We start from the raw sequence: 18960 nt of genomic DNA, 5'->3' as shown, positions 1-18960 counted from the left end.
GGCAGGTGATAAAAGAGCTGAAGTGCTGCCTCCTCCGGAGCCTCCCTGTCCCTTCCCGCAGCCTGGGGGCAGAGCTGTCTGGCGCTCCCGGGCCTGCCCGGTGCTTAACTTGGGGATGGCGTTGCTGAAAGCAGCTCCTTGTTTCCTCATCCCTAGCTGGTGGGATGAGGGGCTGGCCAGGTGCAGCAGGTCCGGAGGCCATGGGCAGGGCCGGGTCCCCAACCCCTGAGCAGTGGGGGACAGCCACGTGTGTTTGCACATCATCCCATTAGCCAGCAGTTGTTAAATGCCTTCCTGTGCCAGGGGTAATGTTTGAAAAATGGCCCTGGAGTGTTTCTGACAAATTGTTGGGGTGTCTGGTGCAAAAGCAGAGCCCTGGGAGAACGTGCCCCTCCCTCCTTGATCCATCCCTTCCTATCTGATCATCCCAGCTCATGTTTGATCAATAGCCACAGTTAGTGGGGGGTTATTTGTCTATTGCCCTTCTCCTCTCCTGGCTCTTTGAAGCTGGAGCTGATTTAGGTGCCTCTGCTTCAGGAACCCAATAAATCAGGAGCCAGGGCCTCGGGGACGGGGGAGGATGAGGCAGCAGGACTTCAAAGGCAGGTGAAGCTTGCAAATATCTTTGAGCACTCACCTGTGCTCACTGTGGCCCCTTGTTCTCCCCAGCATCCCTCTCTGCCAGGCTTGCAGGCTCCCCAGCCACTGATTTACCCAGAGAGCTCAGCTCAGGAGCCAGGGGGTGTTTGGAAAGCTTGAGTGCCAGCAGGACATGGATGTCAGAGCCATCTAGAGATGTGCCTGTCTAAAACCCAGCTGAGCAGGACAGATCCCTGCCATAGGGGTGTTTTTGCTGGTGTTGCTGGTTTGTTTGAGGTCAGGAGTTGCAGTCCAGAGCAGACACAGAGCTGGCTGAGCTGGCACAAAACCAGTCCCAAAGCTGTCCCCATCCCACCCACAGCCCCTGGGAGCTCCTTGGGAAGCACTGCCAGGCTTTATGGCTCTCTGGGCAGCCCTGGCTGCAGGGATGTAGCCCCAGCTCTCAGAAGGAGGCAAGGCCAGACCATAAATCACAGGAAGTCTGATGCCACCTGTAATTAGCACATCCCTGGGCCTTCCCCACCTCGTCCTGGGCGCTTCCGACCCAGGTGCCCATTCCAGGCTGGGAGGTCAGCAGGAACGCCCCCCAGCCCTGCTCCCCCAGCCCCTGCTGATTTATCACCGTGTGCTGCAGAGATTTATGGGCTGAGATGGGGAGCAGAAACGTGTTGTGAGGCTCTGCCGGGCCTGTCTGCCTGACAGATGATGAAAGAGCAGTAATTATCTGTCGCCACACATAGATCAGGCCATTCATGGCCCTCCCCAGCCTCCAAGAAGGGGTTTGGCCCTCGGGGACTCCCCAGCTCCCAGCCTGTGTCACTCTGGATGGAGCACTGCTGAGTGCTGGGCACCTGCCCGTTGTCACAGCTCAAAAGGTGTGTTTGGGGTGTGCATCCCTAACATTGCTGCTGAGCTCCTGCAAGGAGCCCTGGGCTGGCTGCCACATCCACCCAGCACCCCCAAACTGCTGATGCTTCCAGGTGGGAGCTGCTGGAGTCACCTGGGAGCACTGGAGGTCACACCCTGATGGGCTGGGGGGCTGCCCAGCTCCCGGCACTGTCCCAGCACCCTCCATCCTCCTTGGGAAGGCTGCACCAGCAGGAATGGATGTGCCAGAGCAAAGCACGGGAGGGATGAGAGGCGGGGCAGGCAGGGAGGTGCCCATTCCTGGTGACAGGGGAAGGAGGAGGCGGCTCTTGCGACACTGCCCGCGGGCAGATAAATAGGGTGCTTTGTTCCTGCTGGGGCACGGCCAGGTGGCACACGGGACACGGGCTGGTGACTCATCCACAGCCAGGCAGCCACACTGCAGGGCCTGGAGGAGCCTGTGGGTGAGATCCCTGCGCCAGCACCAGGGAACAGCCCTGGCACAGGGCAGAGAGCCACATCCTGTGGGGCAGGAGTGAGCCATGGGCACGTGCTTAAACACATGTGGCAAAAGGCTTCACAGAATCCCAAAGCCATTCCAGGTGGAAAAGCCCTTTAATCAAACCCAAATGTTAACCCAGCACTGCCTTGTTACCATTAAACCCCTAAATGCCACATCCATGTTTTTTGAACATTTCCATCACTTTCCTGAGCAGCCTGTTCCAAAGTCTGACCATCCACTTTTCCCAACATCCAATTTAAGCCTTGAGGCCATTTCCTCTTGTCCTGTCCCCGGTTCCTTGGGAGCAGAGACAAACCCCCACCAGGTTTCACACTCCTTTCAGGGAGTTGGAGGCCTTCATTGCCCACCACAGGAGCCTGTGCCTGCTGCTCCATGTGCCAGGAATGGCTCATCCATCCTGACACCAGCAGGCCTGGCACAGTTTCCCTGGCCAGAGGATGAGGATGGGACACACAGAGCTCTGCAGTGAGGGCCAGGACACTGGAAGGCAGCTGTGGAAGGCACAGGAGCCACTCCGTGCCACAGGAACATTTAAGGCTCGGTCTTTCCTAGCTCGGGGATCTCCTGGAGCACGTGGGATGGGTTCTGGCATTAATTATCGCCTCGTTACTGCCCTGAGCTGCCGGCACCGGGCATTCCCTCACCCGCAGCTCCTCGGGGAGACCCGGAGAGGGCACTGAGAGTGTGCGAGCTGCAGAAGCGCAGCACCCGCGCCCCGCTGGTGTCCCCATGGTGTCCCCACCCCATCCCCATCCCCTCCCCGCCCGCTCCCGCAGCCGGGGCCGAGCCGGGGGGCGGTGGCAGCGCTGCCCCCGCCCCGGCGGGGCCGTGCCGAGCCGAGCCGAGGCGGGGCGGGCCGGGGGCGGGCACCGACGTCAGGCCCCGCGGCGGCGGCGGCGGCTCCGGGGGGCGGAAGGCGGCGGTGCCGGGGGTGGGTGGGGGGAAGCCCGGCTCGGGGCGGGGGATGGCGGCGGGCGAGGCGGCCCGGGCGGACTTCGCTCGGCACTGGCAGGCGCAGTTCCCGGGGGAGCCGGCGCCCCGCATGGAGCTGGGCTCGGTGCGGGCCATGGAGCGGGAGCTGGAGCGCTGCCGCCGCCACCTGCGCCGCCTGCAGCGGGCGCTGGCCGAGGAGCGCTTCAAGGTGGGCTACCTGGAGGCGGCGCTGGCCCGGGCCCCTCCGCCCCCCGCCGCCCCCCGGCCCGCGGGCAGCTCCCCGGAGGGCGGCAGCGCCGGCAGCTCGGACGCGGAGGACGCTTCCTCGGCAGGTGGGTGAGGGGGAGCCGTCCCCAGCCCAGCGTGTCCCCAGCGTGTCCCCAGCCGGCCCCGCCGCACGCTCAAGGGCGAATGTGCACGGCCGAGGGCATCCCCGCTCCTGCGCTCCTCCCGTGCCGAGCGTGCCAGGCTAAAGGCAATCCCAAGCCCCTGTGTCATCCGTGCCACCCGGCTGGTGCGGCCCGTGCTGTGACTCGGCACGGGAGCCCCAGCGTGTCCCAGGAGCACCCCATGCCGAAACGTAGTAGAGGATGCCCGTGCTCCTTCTGCCATCCCCATGGAACAGATAATGCCAGCCCTTGTGCTGTCCCTGACCAGCCACTAAGGTCACCCCAAGCCCCTGCTCCTCCCTGTCCCGCTCCCAGGGACATCCCATGCCAAGGCCCCGTCCTTGGGTGTGCCAGGAGGGAGGGTGGCTCTGGCCAGTCCCCTGCAGCTCCCGGTGGTGGCCCAGTGTCCCACGAGCCACCTCTGGGGCTGGCACATTGCTCAGGAGTCATTTCCTGGCTCAGGGAACACCTCTGCTCAGGTGACACCCTGTGACCTCCCGCGGGAAAATCCTGGAGGCTCCAAAGCAGAGCCTTGCCGGGGTGGTGACATGTCCCGGGGCGTTTTTCCAGGTGGATTGAGGACAATGCTGTTTCACAAATGCCTGGCTGTGTGGTGGCACTGGAGGCACTGTCAGCCGTCACACTGTCCTACTTCCCGCGGCCTGGAAGTTGTTATTGCATCAGCATTAAACCCGGTTCAAACACAGTCCTGGCAGCTAGGGAATGTCACTTTTAATGCTGCTAATTCCACAGCTGACTTGAGTTAATTTTGTTCTTGCTTGATTGTGTGGGGTGGTGGTTTCCCCGAGGCCGTATCGTGCTGGTTTGAGATTGCCTGGAGAGCAAGTCCTCTGATGTCAAATTATGCTTAATATTTAGTTCATTTATATTTATTGCATTAGTCTGCAGTGCTGGAGGAAGTTTCCACTTCACCTTCCTGAGCTGCCTGGAGGTGAAATGTCCAAAGTATGTGACTGCTCTCGGTGTTGTCACCGTGCTGTGCGTGTGTGAGTGTTTGTCCTGCTCTCCAGTCAGCCGTGGGAGCCTGTGCCCAGGAACAAGGACCTTGGGAATGCTGCCTCCAAAGGGCTGCTCCAAGCCCCTCTCCCAGCAGCAGGCACGGGCTGTGGTTCTTGGGGAGCTGCTCTGTGGCTGAAGTGGCTCGAGTGCATCAGAGCGACCAAGCACAAATCTGTGATTTACACTCAGACCTGTGTTTTGTTATGTCTGGGTTATGCTCCTGGATGTTTCCAAAGCCAGGATGGTGCAAGGCTGCTCTCAGGTTAAAGAGGCTTCCCTGAAGCACAGCACAAGCCCCTGAGGGTCCTGGCTTCACCGCTTGGAGGGGTCCAGCCCTTTGCAGTCTTTTGGCAAGAGTTTGAAGTCCTAAGTTGCATCAGCTGTGGTTGAATGACGCCTCTTCCTCCTCCTCCTCTTCCTCCTCCCGTAAATGGATCTTCCTCAGGGTCAGCAGCTCCAGCACTCCTCAGAGGAGGAAGCATCCCCCTGCCCCGTGACAGGGCTGAGCTCAGCCCTCCCCAGCCTGTCCTGAGCCTGTCCTGGGCCTTTCCCAGGCATCAGCATTTTCTTTGTTGGGCGTTCTAAGGGGCCCTGTGTGCTCTGCCTGGGCTGACATTTAAGAGCAGAGTTTGAGAGTGCAGTAGAGGTGTGCAGTCATTGCCTGGATCCCCCTTTCATGGACAGTTGGTTAACCCAGTGCTCCTGTTGTTTTCTTCTCACTTCTCTATGTTTCAGATGCAATTGAAAATTCATGATTGTGGTGCTGTTTGCTTTTCCTGCCAGCACTCTGGTGGTGTGTAACCTGGTTAGTGCTGCTCTGCCTGGGTCCCTCAGTATTTTAATGTGAATTTTGGAGCTCAGTGCTGCTGTGGCTGTGGCTGAACGCGGTCAGTCCCCAGCTGTATCAGCTTTGGGAAGCACCCTCTGGACAGCCAGTGAAGGAGTGTTGAATATCATCTTTATGGGAATTACCAGGGAAACGCAGTGCTTTCCTTTAAGTAGCTTGTGATTAATCTGATTTAAAGGGAGGAAATCTGCAAGATGCCCGTCTGGGGCTATCGCACCAGAGCGGCGCGTGCGACAGCCAGATACACCATCCTGGCATCTGAGATAGCGCCTGTGCCAGCTCTCCTGGGACCAGCAAAATCTGAGCCTCAGCGAGCAGATGGCTCAGAATGAGGCATGGAAAGGGCTGAAATTCCCCCCGTCTTGGCCGTCACCTGTCCCTGTGGCTGAGCACACAGCTGAGTGTGCAGTGTGGGCTCGGGCTGGCTGCTGCTCCCATCTCCTGTTTGCCACGGAGGGATGGAGGGCTGTGGGGTGGTGGCAGCCTGGAGAAGGTGGGCTGAGCAGGAGGAGGTGCTGGTGGCCCAGAGGAGGATGAGGTGATGCTCAGTGGAGATGCTTTGTGCCCACAGCCAGGTAGTGCAGAGGTGGGAGTGACTTGGTGCTGGGTTTCCTCCCTTTGTCCTTGGGAAGCAGAGAAAGAGGCTGGCTTTGCCGTGGAGCTGAAGCTCCTCTGGAAGGCTGTGGGGTTTAGGAGCCCCTGAGCTGCCCTGTGCAATGCTCTACACCCCACAGATATGAGCTGTAGGGTGGGGAGCGTTGGCATAGCTGGAATAGTCCGTGATGGCGTGAGCTGGTGGATCTGGTTACAGCAGGATGCTGAGGCTGTGAGATGTGCTGTAAGTGAATCCCCAGCCCTCTGTTTAGCTGGAATTACAGTTTCTCTCAAGGAAAGATTCTGGAGTCACGTGGGCTCTTCTCCCCACTCTGCTGCACTGCCTTCTCTGGTACCTTGGGAAGGGCAAGGGAGCTGCCAGCAGCAGCAGGTCCTGCCTTGGAGGGTGGTGAGCACAGAAAGGGGAAAGGGGCATCTGGAGTTCCTGTGGCATTGGAATGCCCAGATGGGGGCTGGATTGGCATGGGTGTCATGCTGGGGGATCCTGACATTATTTGAGTAAAGTCAGGGCTTGTTCTTGTCACTCCCTTCTGCTGCTGCTGCAAAAGTGGCACCTCTGTCTGTCCCAGAAAAACTCCCTGCAGCTGTGGAGGTGATGGGGCAGCTCTGTCCTGCTGTCCCAAGCTGCACTTAGACCCTGCTTGTTCCTCATCCCTTTCTTGGAATATTCTGCAGAAGCAGAATGGAAAATAGTGAGCAAAGTCCAGGGTTTGTCCTGGTGCATCTCATTCTGCCTGGGGCAGGTGATGGTGTGCAGGAGGGAAGGAATGTTGATTCCACAGCCCAATGTTGCATGGTCTGTGCATCCACCTCCCCTCCTTTAGCACCTGAATGGGATCTTGGCACCAAATCAGGGAGGTGCAGTGGGGGCAGCTGTGTCTCTCCAAGAGCCCACCTCTGTGTCCTCGTATTTAGTTTGTAAATTTTTACTTTATTATATTTCCCCATTGTTAGAAAGTGCTTGTTTGGCTCTGAAGAGGCTGAGAGTTCTTCCTCTGGCCAGGGCAGGGCAGGCAGAGTCTCAGTGTTTAATTTTAGCTGCTCAGGCAAGGACAAAACCACAGAGTGTCTGTGTGTGTGTGTCTGTGTGTGTGCGTGTCTGTGCCTGCTGGGGACCTTTGAACTGTCTCCATCTGCTCTGGGGCCCGGCAGCATTTGGGGAGGTGATTTCTGCCCACAGCCCCCCTGGTGGCATTGTGACAGCAGCCCCTGAGTGCTGGCAGGCTGAGAGTGGTGCTGCCTGAGATGGGGACTGCAGGGTTAACTCTGGAACACGCTGTCACTGTTAAAGAAGATCATAAATAAATGTAAAGTTTATGAGGCTGAAAAGCCTTTGAGTAGAAGAGTTGAAGTTTAAAGCTTTAAGTGAGAGCAGCAAGTGCTGCTTGGGCAAATAGTGAGGGGTTTGTAAAGGAGCTGCGAAGGGGAGATCTGTGATCAGCTCTGCCCATGGGCACCACCATGGCAGCAGCTGCATCTCCTGGCTGGGGGAGCTGCCATTCCAGGTGCCCTCCTGCAGAGGAGCAGGAAGGGTGCACAGAGGGTTGGGGTTCCCTGTCTGTCTCATTGGTACTCCCCTAGCATTGCAGTGGCTCTCTCATTATCACAGAGATGCCAACATCCCTCCTGGAGGAGCAGGGTCTGGATGCAGCACCCCTGTGCATCCCTGTGTTCTGCCAGCTGGGCACAGCCCCACTGAATGGGTTTTGGCCCCCAGAATTTGGGGCAGAGCCCTGAGCTCCCCCAGCTTGGCAGCACTCAGGGCTGGGTGATGATGCTTGGGATGGGGTTTGCCCTTCAGTGCCAGCAGTGCCACGGGCTGTGCCCACCATGGGCAGCACAGAGATGGCCCCAGGCTCACAGGGGCTGGCTGTGGGTGATCAGCAGCCCCAGGAAGAAGCAATGGCAGCAGCAGGGCAGGCAAGAAATCCTCATTAGGTGGCTGGATAGAGCCAGAAGTGCCCTGCGGGGCCTGCATACATTTGCATTGTAAGGCCATTGAAATCTGGTTGGGGTTTGTTTTCTTTCTGTTTCCCTGGGAAGACACTTCTGTGCGTGGAGGCTCTTTGTTCCCCGGGTTTCCTCCTCCCCTCCTGCCCACAGTTGGGATCCCAGAGGATGCTCTGCTCTGTCTTCTGCTGTGGCACTGATCACAGGGAGAAGCTCTGCTCTGTGCTAGCAGGGAATTCATGTTCTCTTGGGTTAGAGAAAGGAGCCTGGGCTGGCCAGGGCCGCTCACTGAGTGTCCATCCAGCCCAGCAAGTGGCACCTGAGCCCCCTTGGTTGGTGGCATTGCTGGATTTTCCTCCCACTGAGGTCACCTGGAGCAGTGGTGGGAGCCAGCCCGAGGGAACACAGAGAACTCAGCCCATCCCCAAGGGACACCTTGGAGCAGGCTTGGCTGTCCCACACCAAATGGCTTGGTCAGAGTTTGCTGAGCAGGATAACTGCTGTGTGTGGATCAGGATAACTGCTGTGTGTGGATCAGGAGCAGGACAACTGCTGTGTGTGGTTCAGGAGCAGGACAAATGCTGTGTGTGGATCAGGAGCAGGACAAATGCTGTGTGTGGATCAGGAGCAGCAGCCCCTCTTGGCTCCCTTGGCTGTACCTGACTCCCTGGCCAGCCCAAGCAGAATCCCCGAGGATTCTCCTGCAGATCTGCCCCCAGATAAATCCCAGCTGTAAAGTTCAGGGATTGTTTGGAGATCTGGCAGATAGGGAGACCTTTGTGCTGGGATGGGGCTCTCTGCCATGGACAGCTTTTGTTCCATGGGTGATTTTTGTTCCGTGGCTGCGAACCAACACCTCCTCCTCCTCTTCCTTCACAGCTCCTGTGCTGGGGAGCAAACCTGGCCCAGCCAGCTCAGCACCAGGGCTGGGGGCCGAGGAGCAGCTGGGGATTTTGGCAGACACAGCCACAGCTGCCTCCCTCTCAGTGCAATAGCCAGCCCAGGCCTTCACCTGAACTAAAAGGTTTTTTCTGACCAGCCACCACCTTTCATTCCTTGTCCATCTGGTATTTTGGGAGGCTGGGGCTGTGTTTCTGCCCTCCTCCCCATGCTTGCTTGGCCCTGGCACCCTGCCTGGCACTGCCCTGAGGGCAGGGTGCTCCAAGTGACCTCCCTGCTCCCCAGGCACCTCTCAGCTGTGCCCCGGTGAGCGTAGACCTCAGGGTTTCAATTCCACTGGGAAGTGATGCAGGAAGAGAAGCTCAGTGCTGGACTGAGGGCCTGCTGTGCTCCTTGGCAGGGAGGCTGGAAACATTTCCATTTATTCCTCTCTGCAGCCTCTGGCAAGGGGAGAGCTGCAGAGTGAGCCTGGACCTGCTGGGAGCCCAGCAGAGCAGCACTGGGGGAGCCAGGCTGTGCTCTGGCATCTCCTGGAGCCTGCCTGTGCTCCTGCCATGGCTCCAGCACACAGAGGTTCTCCCTCTCCCAGACCAAAGCACTCTGGCTGCTCTTCCAGTCCTTCTTTAGCCACTTTAGCTCCCCAACCTCACTCTCCCATTCCGCTCTTCCTGTGGGAAAACACCCCCAGTGCTGGAGGCGTTTGTAAATTTTTATTTTATTATATTTCTCCATTGTTAGAAGGTGTTTGTTTGGCTCTGAAGAGGCTGGGAGTTCCTCCTCAGGCCGGGGCAGGCCAGGCGGAGTCTCAGTGTTTAATTTTGACTGCTCGGGCAAGGACAAAACCACAGAAGTGTGTCTGTATGTCTGTGTGTGTGGCTCCAAGTGGCTCTGGAGCTGCTCTCTGGTTACCAGCAGCAGCCCTGGTGCCCAGCAGCAGCTCTGGGCCAGCCCTGGGGCTCCTGCAGCTCCCGTGGCTGTGACTGGAGGGCTCTTGCACAAGAGCCCAGGAATAGCGCGGCGTGGGCAGGCGGGCAGGGGCTGGGCAGATGCCAGGCAGACAGCCAGACACCAGGCAGGCTGTGCAGGGCTGGCTGCTGCTGGGGAGGGATGCTGGAGCTCTGCTTCTCCCGGCTCTTGCCGCAGGGATGCTCCCAGCTGGAGCTGGGGGCGGTGGCGGGGGCTGAGAACAGGGATGGCAGCATCTCCTCACCCAGAGCCCAGGATGGGCTCTGTCACCCAGGGCTGGGGGCTGAGAACAGGGTTGGCAGCATCTCCTCATCAGGACTAAACTCTGTCCCCCAGGCCTGGTGGGTGCCAGGCTGGGGTGGGTGCTCCCCCCAAGCCACAGGGAGAGGAGGGAGGTTCGGCTGCTTTGCAGGTTTTGAGGTTTTGTTGTTGTTGTTGTTTTTGCAAAGGTGAAAAGAATATGAAATTAAAATACAGCCCAGGAGTTTGTTGTGGACTGTGCAAGGCCACCTGGCTGGGTCATAATTATTTCTTTTTTTTCTATCTCCCAAAGTGAATGTATAATCCACTTCTTTCTGATGGGATTGTTGATGTATTTGAGCCTTCCTATTTGGTATGAAGACAGCATGCTTGGCTTTCTCCAAAGACACTTCCCAGGACACTCACCCAGCTGTGGGGAATTGCCTGCCTGTCCTCCTGGCCCTGGCACTGCCAGGACCTGCTGGGTGGTGCCAGGCTGGGGGTTGCCAGCCTGGGGAGGGCTCCAGGAGCTCTGGCAGCTCATCCAAGTGCTCACTGATGGCCTGTGTTGGATAGAGGAGCAGATGTGCAAAGGGGGCATGGAGAGGTGGGCAGGAGTGGCCAGGAAATGTGTCTGGCTGAGGGAGAAATGTGGAAAAGCCCCTCCCTGCCTGTGTGCAGGGAAAAGCAGCTGCCCCCACGGCTCTGCAGCCATCGTGCTGAGGATGAGCAGCTGCATCTGGTGCTGGTGCTGCTGCAGGGCTCCCCAGGGCACCAGCGGACTCTGTGGTTTCCTGCCATGAGCAAGGTTGATGCTCTCAGCTGAACCACCACCACCTTCCTGGCTGAGCCTCGGGCTCTGGGGGTGCAGGGCTGGGTGTGGGGTTTGCTGTGGAGTGTGCAGGAAGCTCTCCATCCATTCAGGGGCAAAGTGAGGACGTGCTCAGCTTGAGCCAAAGCAGGAGTGAGTGGGGGAGCTGCTGGGGGATGGACAGCAGCAAAGGCTGTCACATCCTGGCCACCCTTGGGCACTGCCTGTGCCAATGCCTTGGGGACAAGGGAGTCTCAGCTCCCCAGAGCAGCTGGGATGGGGCAGGGGAAGGCAAATGACAGCTCTAGGGTTGCACCCTGACCCACAGCCCGTGGGTGCAGCAGGTTCTGGCTGTCCTTGCCATGCCAGGGCTGGATGCAGCCCCCGGGCAGGCAGGGCTGTGCTGGGGCAGCAGTGGCTCCTCATCCTGGATGCCGGGTGCCAGTGGCTCCCTGTGCTCCAGCCATGCTGAGCCACAGCTCTGGCATTGCTGTGCTCCCCCAAAATGCTGCACCGAGCCTGCCGTGGTCATCCCTGGCAGTGGCAATCAGGCGGTGGCAGTGCAGGGTCCCCTCAGGTGTCCCCCCCGCGTCCTGGCACTTCACGCTCCGCCTTCCCCGTGTGCCCGGCAGAGCATTGTCCCTCCTGCCCGGCTCCATCTGGCCGCTCCGGGTCCGTGCCCACCCCGAGCCCCGCGGGCAGGACGGGCCGGGGATGGTGCCCGAGGTTGGCACCATGGTGCCCGGGGGTGCTGCCCACCCTGCCGGGCACAGCCTGAACCAGGGCACTCTTTGCACTTGAACGCTTGGCTGGCGCCCTGACATATTGGGGTTGATGACTCTGGCACTCCGTGTTTCCTTTGGCTACACGCGCCCGGGGAGGGCGGTTTAACCCCTGCCTGCCCACGTCCCGCTCTGCCAGCGCCAGGTGTGTGGGGCAGGGCTGCTCCCGGCTCCTTCAGGCCCTGGTTGCCAGAACCAGCGGAGCAGGGCTGGGAAGAGCCTGTGTCCTTCAGCCTCAGGTATTTGAGGAGAGGTTTTGCTGTGAATTTGGCCCAGCATCCCCAGGTCACAGCGAGAGGCTGTGCTGGAAGGGGTGATGGAGCCAGCTCCCTCTTTCCCCCCCGCTCTCCTTGGGGGTGCAGCCGCACACGCCGCTGTGCCACCCCCATCCCCTCCTCATCCTCCTCCTCCTCCTGGCCGGTGCCCAGACCCCTGCGGAGGGTCGGCGCGGCTGCTGCGTGCGGGGGGACGCCGAGCTCGGCTCCCCCCGGCGAGGCGAGGCAGGGGCGGGAGGCGGGACGCGCTGCCATTGCCAGGCGGCACCTCCTTCGCCGGGCACCCTTGGCAGGAGCGCGGCCGTGTGCCCGTGCCCGGCTCTGCCACCCTCAGCCCCCGCCCGGGCCCGCGGCCCCCGCCTCCCGCCCGCCGCCTTTGTTGTGCGATGCGAGCGGGCTGAGGCGGCGCAGCGCTGGGAGGATGGAGCCGCTGAGCCACCGCGGCCTGCCGCGCCTCTCCTGGATCGACACCCTCTACAGCAGTACGTGCCCGGGGCGGCCGGGGGGGCGCGGGGGGCCGGGGGCTGCCTGCCCGCTACCTGTTGTGTAACGCTGCGGCGCCTGGGCAGCGATGCTGCTGCGCTGTCCCGGGCGGAGCCGAGCCGGGCCATGGGGCTGGTGATGCTGGCTGGGGGTTCTGCTCCGCTCCGCGAGCATCCCGCATGTCCTGGGGGTCTGGCCGGGGTCTGCCCGGCGTCCCCCAGGCTCTGGGGGCTGCATGGGCAGGGTGGGTGGCGGTGGTCGCGGCTCGGGGGTCGCTGAGGTTGGAGCGGGTTATTCCCCACAGCCGGCACTGCCCGCGGGGGTATGGGGATGGGGATGGGGATGGTTTTTGGCCGCAGGTGCCATCGCGGCGGTGGGAGGGCACCTCTCCCTCTCTCCCTGCATCCCTCCCTGCCTCCCTCAGCCGCGGCGCTCGCAGCGAGCTCCAGGCGCGGTGCCGGTGCTGTGGCAACGCGCTGTCGGTACCGGGGGCTGGCAGCCGGCGGGGCCGGGGGCGTCCTGCAGCATCCCGGGGGTGCGAACCCCCCCGATCCCATCGCATCCCATCCCACGGCCGGGCGGCAGGGAGGAGGGAGCCCCGGAGCCGGTCCTGGTCTCAGGGCTGATCCAGGGGATCAGGGGCTCGGTCACAGGGTCCCCGTGTTTTTTTGGGGGCTGCGGGGGCACCCCGGGGTGGGGTTTGGGGCGCAGTGCTGGGCTCGGAGCCTGGCGCTGCTGGGGCAGCGGGGTTTGGCCGGGTGCGTGGGAAGGTGGGATGCTCTGGAGCATGCTCCATGCATGGAGGTGGCATCTGCCATGCCCTGGAGGGAGCAGGGCCGCCAAGGGGCACGGTGGGCAGGGCTGAGCCCCCTCCCCAGGTTTGCCAGCCCAAAACATCTGATGTCCACAGCCAGGGGCCACATCCAGCAGCTCCGGGGGCTGGGGTGGCTGTGCAGGGGTTTGGGCTGGAGCCCTGGGGCCACCTGGGTCAATTTTCATCCAGCCCCAGCCTCTGTATCCTCCTTCCCAGCCACCCATGGCACTCTCCTTCCCACGGCTCTGCATCCCAAATCCTGCTCCAGCCGCCCTCCCCAAGGCCTGGGGGAGGCTGCTTGGCATGCCCATGTTTTGGGGGATGCAGGGGAGGGTCCAGCCTTCATCATCATCACACTGGGCAAGGCAGTGGTGGTGTGGAGGAGATGCTGTTGTGTTGAGCCACGCTTCAGCAGAGGCCCAGGTCCAAAGGCAGCTCACACATCTGTGTTGTCATGGTGAATTTTCACCCAGGCACAGGCAAACCGTGGCGTTCCCCCAAAATCTCACAGGCTCTGTGTGGATGTTGGGCTTTTCTTGGAAGTGGGATGGATTGGGGAAGCGTTGGGCTGTGCCCACACGCTGACAGAGTGTCAGGGAACAGCTGGGAGTGCCACCTGAGCTGCTGTGGCTGTGCTCTGTCCGGGCTGGGCAGGAGCAGCTGCTGCCCTGGGCTGAGCTCCCTCATGGGGAACATCCTGCTGCCAGCAGCCTGGGAAGATGTGGCAGAGCAAAAACATTTCCCTGGGGAAAATAATCCCTCATGGGGATGTGTTCCTGGCCCTGTCACCCTGCTGGCACCATGTGCCAGCTCACAGGGCCTCTGCCCTGATGGTGTCAGCATCCCTTGGTGCAGCTCAGGGCCCTGGGGCTGTCTGTGGGCTTGGGGCCACAGGGCTGTTTCAGATCAGGGTGTCCTTGTTCCCCAGAGTGGCTCCCCTGGGCCAGGCTCCCTCCCTGCCCTCCATCTCCATGCCTGGGGTGCAGCAGAAGGATTTCCACTGCTGCTAAAAATCAGGAGCAAAAATAACTCTGGGTTTTGGCACAGGCACAGAACAGGCTGCAGGGGCAATGCAGCTGTGGGGGAGGAGGGAGGGAGATGCTGGGTTTGGGTGCCTGGGTGCCACAAGCACCCCAGGGGACAGCCCCTCTGTGTCCCCTCGCCCATCAGTGTCTCCCTTGCCTGTCCTGGATGGTTGGTGGTGCTTGGTCCCCTCCCTGTAGCAGCTTCTGGGGTTGCTGGGGGGGTTCCTGTGCCCAGGCTCCCCACATGAGGCCCCTCAAATTCTGCACAGCCTCGGGTGGCACAGCTGGAGCCTTGGGGACATGGCTGTGTCCTGGGGACAGCTCAGGGTCCCTCTCAGTGTGTGCCTGTTGGGCACTGCCTGTAGATCCCATCCCCAGCTCTGGTCTGGGATGTAGATCAGCTCCAACAGCTACCAGCAGAGCCAGGACATTCCTGCATCCCTGCAGGCCCTTCCTTCTCCATGGCACCTCCTTCCCTGCCCTGCTGCAGGTGTCACCTCCCAGGTCCCCAGCTGCCTCGTTAACACTCTGTTCCTCATTACTTGGATGCTGATGAGCCCCACCTGGGCTGCCAGCATTGCCTCGGTGACAGTGCCACTCTGGGTGTCCCTGTGGTGCAGCCTGGAGCTGCAGACCTTGGCTGTGGTGGAGGGAAGGTGGTGGCACCTGATGGTGACCATCAGCTTTGTCCCCTCTCTGCTGCCTTGGCTCCCCCTTAGGAAAGGAGCTTGGGGGAGAGTTTTGGGTTTCTGTGGGGCATTCCCAGCCTGGGGACAGTCCCTGGGTGAGGGCAGCTCTGAGGGGTGGTGTCCTGGGGAGTGACCATCATGGGAGACACCAGTGCTGGTGAGCCTTATGCTGCTGTGCTCCTGGATGGTGCTGGAAGCATCACAGCTGGGACTGTCCAGGACAGGAGATGATGAACAGCCCACCATGAGGAGGCAGAGCAGGTCAGAGCCAGGGATCCTTTTTTCCTGGAAGCTGAGGGCCAGTGGGATGCAATCCACTCCGCTCCTGGGTTGAAGGTGGGCTGTGGTGGCCCACTGAGGGATTGTCATCAGCAGATTGCTAAAGAAATAAGGTCTGAGAGGGCTGTGGTGTGCTGGCAGAGGTGGGGTGCATCTGGCCCATGTCACAGCTCTCCTCCAACCCCTCTCAGGTGCAGGATGGGACTCCCCATCCATCCCTCCCCACTGGCACTGGCTCCTGGCCTGAGCACACTTTGATTTAAAGATTTATCCACTTTCCCCAGGAAGCAGGATGTAATATTAATGTGCTGAGTGGTGTTGGTGGGAGCCAGGGGAGTCCTTGTCCAGGATGGCCCTGGGGACATGGAGTGGCAGCAGTGTGGGGTTTGGTCTGGGCTGGCTGCTCTGACCCCAGCGCACCCCGTTGTGCCCAGGTTATCAGCTGGGCTCTTATCTGGGCTCTCCCCAGTGTCTGTGCCCAGGAACCCTGTGGGGATGTGGCTTCCAGGGATCCATGGGGGTGGTGTTGGACGAGCCCCCTCCCTCTCTGGGGGCTGCCGAAGGGCTCCTGGCCGCTGCCTTGGGGTGGGGGGTGCCGGGTGCACCCCCGGCCGGCCCTGCCGCAGCCGGGCTCCCTTCCCCCTCCCCTTTGTAGGCATCTCGGGGCTGCTGCAGCCGCCACCGAGCCGCTGCCGTTCCCATGGAAACGGGTTCGGATGTACCCCGGGCCCCGCTGCGCCCCTGGCCCCTCTGCAGACCCCCCCCGCCTCCCCCTTGGGGCTCTGTGTCCCCCAAATTCCTTCCCCCAGGCCTTGGGTGATGGGGCAGTGTGGGGCACCCACAAATGGGTGCTGTTCTGGCCGGGGGGGTCTCATTCCCAGTGCAGGATTCATTCCCCCCTCTCTGTCCCCCATCGGGGAGGGAATGCCCAATTCACCCCGCGGGGGTGGCACTGCCCCCCGAGCTGGGCATCCTGGCATTTCCAGCTCCGAGGAGTGTGGGCACGGACAGGCGAGGAGGACGCGGCCGTGGGTGCCAGCCCAGCTCGTCTGTCCCGGGGGGTGGCACAGGGATGGCACAGGGATGTGGCCGGCGGGCAGGCAGGGCACAGCCACTTGCACGGGGCCGCAGCGTCTGGCAGAGCAGCTGTCCCTGCGCAGACGGGGCCGCCGGGCCTCTCGGTTCCGTTAATTATTCAAATATAGGGAAGTGTGTCGAGCAGAGGATGCCTGCGGGGCTGGGGATGCTCGCTGTGATCTCTGATGTCTCCGTGCCCGCTTGGCTGAGCAGGCAGCGGGGCTGGCCGGGGCTGGCCCTGAGCGGCGCTGGGACGCGGGGTCAGCTGCCCGCGGGTGAGCACGGGCTGGGCTGGGTGGCCGCGGTGCCACCCGGTGTCCCCGAGCCGTGCCCGGTACTCACGGCCACCCTCTCTCACCCCGGCAGACTTCAACTATGGCGCGGACGAGTACGACGCCGAGGGCAACGAGGAGCCCAAGGCGCTGCCGGAGGGCTCGGAAACCATGCCCTACATCGATGAGTCGCCCACCATGTCCCCCCAGCTCAGCGCCCGCGGCCAGGACAGCGGGGACGGTGTGTCACCCACGCCCGCCGATGGCCTCGGCACAGGGGTAGGTGCTGGAGGCGCGGGGGTCTCGGTGCCAGCGGTGTTTGTGCTGCTCTGACCTGGGGATTGTGCCTGGCAGCCCAATTTTCTGCCGGCCGCGGCAGTCTGGGCTCCGGGGAGCGGCAGTTCGGGGGATGCCGTGCCCGTGGGACACGATGTGTCCCTGTCCCGCAGTGCCACGCGGTGACAGAGCCAGGAGAGTATGGGCTGGCCGGGCAGCGGGTCCCGGGGCGGGCGTGCTGGAAATGGGGAGTGCCGGGTCCCCATCTCCGGGAGCCCTTGGGGACAGGAATTGCCGGGTCCCCATCTCCGGCAGCCCTTGGGGACAGGGTACAGGAATTGCCGGGTCTCCATCTCCCGGAGCCCTTGGGGACAGGAATTGCCGGGTCCCCATCCCCGGGAGCCCTTGGGGACAGGAATTGCCGGGTCCCCATCTCCCGGAGCCCTTGGGGACAGGAATTGCCGGGTCCCCATCTCCGGGAGCCCTTGGGGACAGGGCACAGGAATTGCCGAGTCCCCATCCCCGGGAGCCCTTGGGGACAGGAATTGCCGGGTCCCCATCCCCGGGAGCCCTTGGGGACAGGAATTGCCGGGTCCCCATCTCTCGGAGCCCTTGGGGACAGGAATTGCCGGGTCCCCATCTCTCGGAGCCCTTGGGGACAGGAATTGCCGGGTCCCCAGCCCCGGGAGCCCTTGGGGACAGAGCCAGCGGCTCCGCCGGGCTGCCGGCTCCATCTAGTGGCACTCGGGGACCAGGCGCCAGCAGGGCTGGGGACACAAGGTGCCCCCCCTCGCTGTGCACGGTTTAAATGTAACTCCTGCTGTTCGCGGCGCATCCTCGGGAAGCGCTCTGGTTTTCCGAAAGAGGAGGAATGCCCGGAGAGCTGCGCGGGGCGGGATCCAAAGGGAAAAAAGTGGGGATTTTTCCAGAATGAAAGTTTCCATAAGGCCCGGGAGCGGTGGGGTCCAGGCAGGAGCTTTGGCCCCTCGGGGTTAATGCGGGGAGCAACCGCACGGCCCCGGGCTGGGGGATTCCCCGGCGCTGCCGCTGCTCGGGCTGGGAAAAGTGAAGTTTTATTTTTGTCATGGAAAGAGTTAAGCTCCTGACCCGGATGCTGAGGCAGAAGAGGGAGAGGTGTGGCTTCCTCCCCAGGGTCGCCCTGCGCAGCATCGCCGTCCCAGCGCCCCTGGGGAGGGAGAGGAGGGTGCTGCCCTTTGCCACCGCCTCCGGGGCTGGCTCTGAACCACTCGGGCACCCTGAACCCCCAGCACAGCCCTTCACCCCACCCTGGCACTCGGCGCTGGGCTCTGGCCCCGAGGCGGGCAGAGGGTGGCTCTGGGGACAGGACTGGGGGGAGATGCTGCAGACGGGTGTCCTTGAGGGCACGGTGGGTTTGGGCACAGGCAGGGACATTGACTTGGTTGTGACAAACAGGATTGGGAAGTGTTGGAGCCCGGTGCCAGCTCTGCCTCCCTCTCTTTATCTGGAGCTGCTTGTGCTGGGGCTTGGCAGAGCTCCCTCCAATGCCAGCACAGTGTGTGCAGCCGTGCGAGGGGCACAGGCTTGTGCTTGGGTGGCACAGGGTGCCAGGTTCGGCCCACTGCTCTCCTGCAGGGAGGCAGGACTGGTGGCACTGCCTTTGTGAGAGCTGGTTTGAGGAGGTTTCTGCTGGGGCATCTCGTCGTGCAGGCTCCTGGGGCAGCTGTAACCATGTCTGCGGCCTGTGACTGCTGCGTGCAGACACATCTTAACCCTCCCCATCCCACCGTGGGATGTGGTTGTGGTGTGGAGTCGGTGTCCCAGCCCCTGCTTGGGTGCTGCTGGGTTTGGCACTGTGGGCAGCATTCCCCTGGACAGGGACCATTCCCCACTCTGCCATGCTGGGCAGGGTTGTGGTGCAAAGGCTGAGCTGTGGCATGGACACAGGGCTGGACACGGGCTCTGGAAAGTCCCTGTGTCCCCACATCTCACAGCAGGAGTTTGTTGCAGGCTCAGATGGGTGCAGGGAGAAGAGATGGCTCCTGTGGGCAGAGCACATGCAGCCACTGGTTCCCCTTTTGCTTCTCAGGAGCCCGGGGGAAACTGCTGAAGCAGCTCTTGCATGAATGTCCCCTCCTCCAGCCTGCTCTTGCCTTGTTTGCCGAGGCCCTCAGTGTCCCTCACAAGCGTCACAGCCGCGCTGCTGTCCCCATGTCCCGCTGCTGTCCCCATGTCCCGCTGCCCCGGGGCTCAGCGCTGAGGTGCCAGCCGGTGTGGCAGCTCTGTGTGAGCACACCCGGCTCGGTTCGGTGACACTGCCCCGAGTCCCCTCTGGGGCACGGAGAGCT

At 61.9% G+C, this 18960-nt stretch overlaps 1 protein-coding gene across 2 annotated transcripts in view; it reads left to right on the top strand.

Annotated features, from left to right (window-relative positions):
• Window positions 1-2914: 2914 nt before the first annotated feature.
• ABR (ABR activator of RhoGEF and GTPase) overlaps window positions 2915-18960 on the top strand; it is a 38089-nt gene continuing 22043 nt past the window's right edge. Inside the window, exons 1-2 of one of the 2 annotated variants that reach the window (XM_074557151.1) lie at window positions 2915-3255; window positions 16452-16636. In XM_074557151.1, the coding sequence (XP_074413252.1) occupies window positions 2955-3255; window positions 16452-16636 (486 nt within the window). In that variant the 5' untranslated portion in view covers window positions 2915-2954. Of the gene's footprint in view, window positions 3256-11870; window positions 12201-16451; window positions 16637-18960 lie in introns of those variants that run through there. The other variant, XM_074557152.1, reaches the window with a different exon arrangement.

The sequence above is a fragment of the Zonotrichia albicollis genome, chromosome 22 (genome assembly GCF_047830755.1).
Source record: "Zonotrichia albicollis isolate bZonAlb1 chromosome 22, bZonAlb1.hap1, whole genome shotgun sequence".
Lineage (NCBI taxonomy): Eukaryota > Metazoa > Chordata > Aves > Passeriformes > Passerellidae > Zonotrichia > Zonotrichia albicollis.
This window is presented reverse-complemented; position numbering and strand designations above follow the sequence as displayed.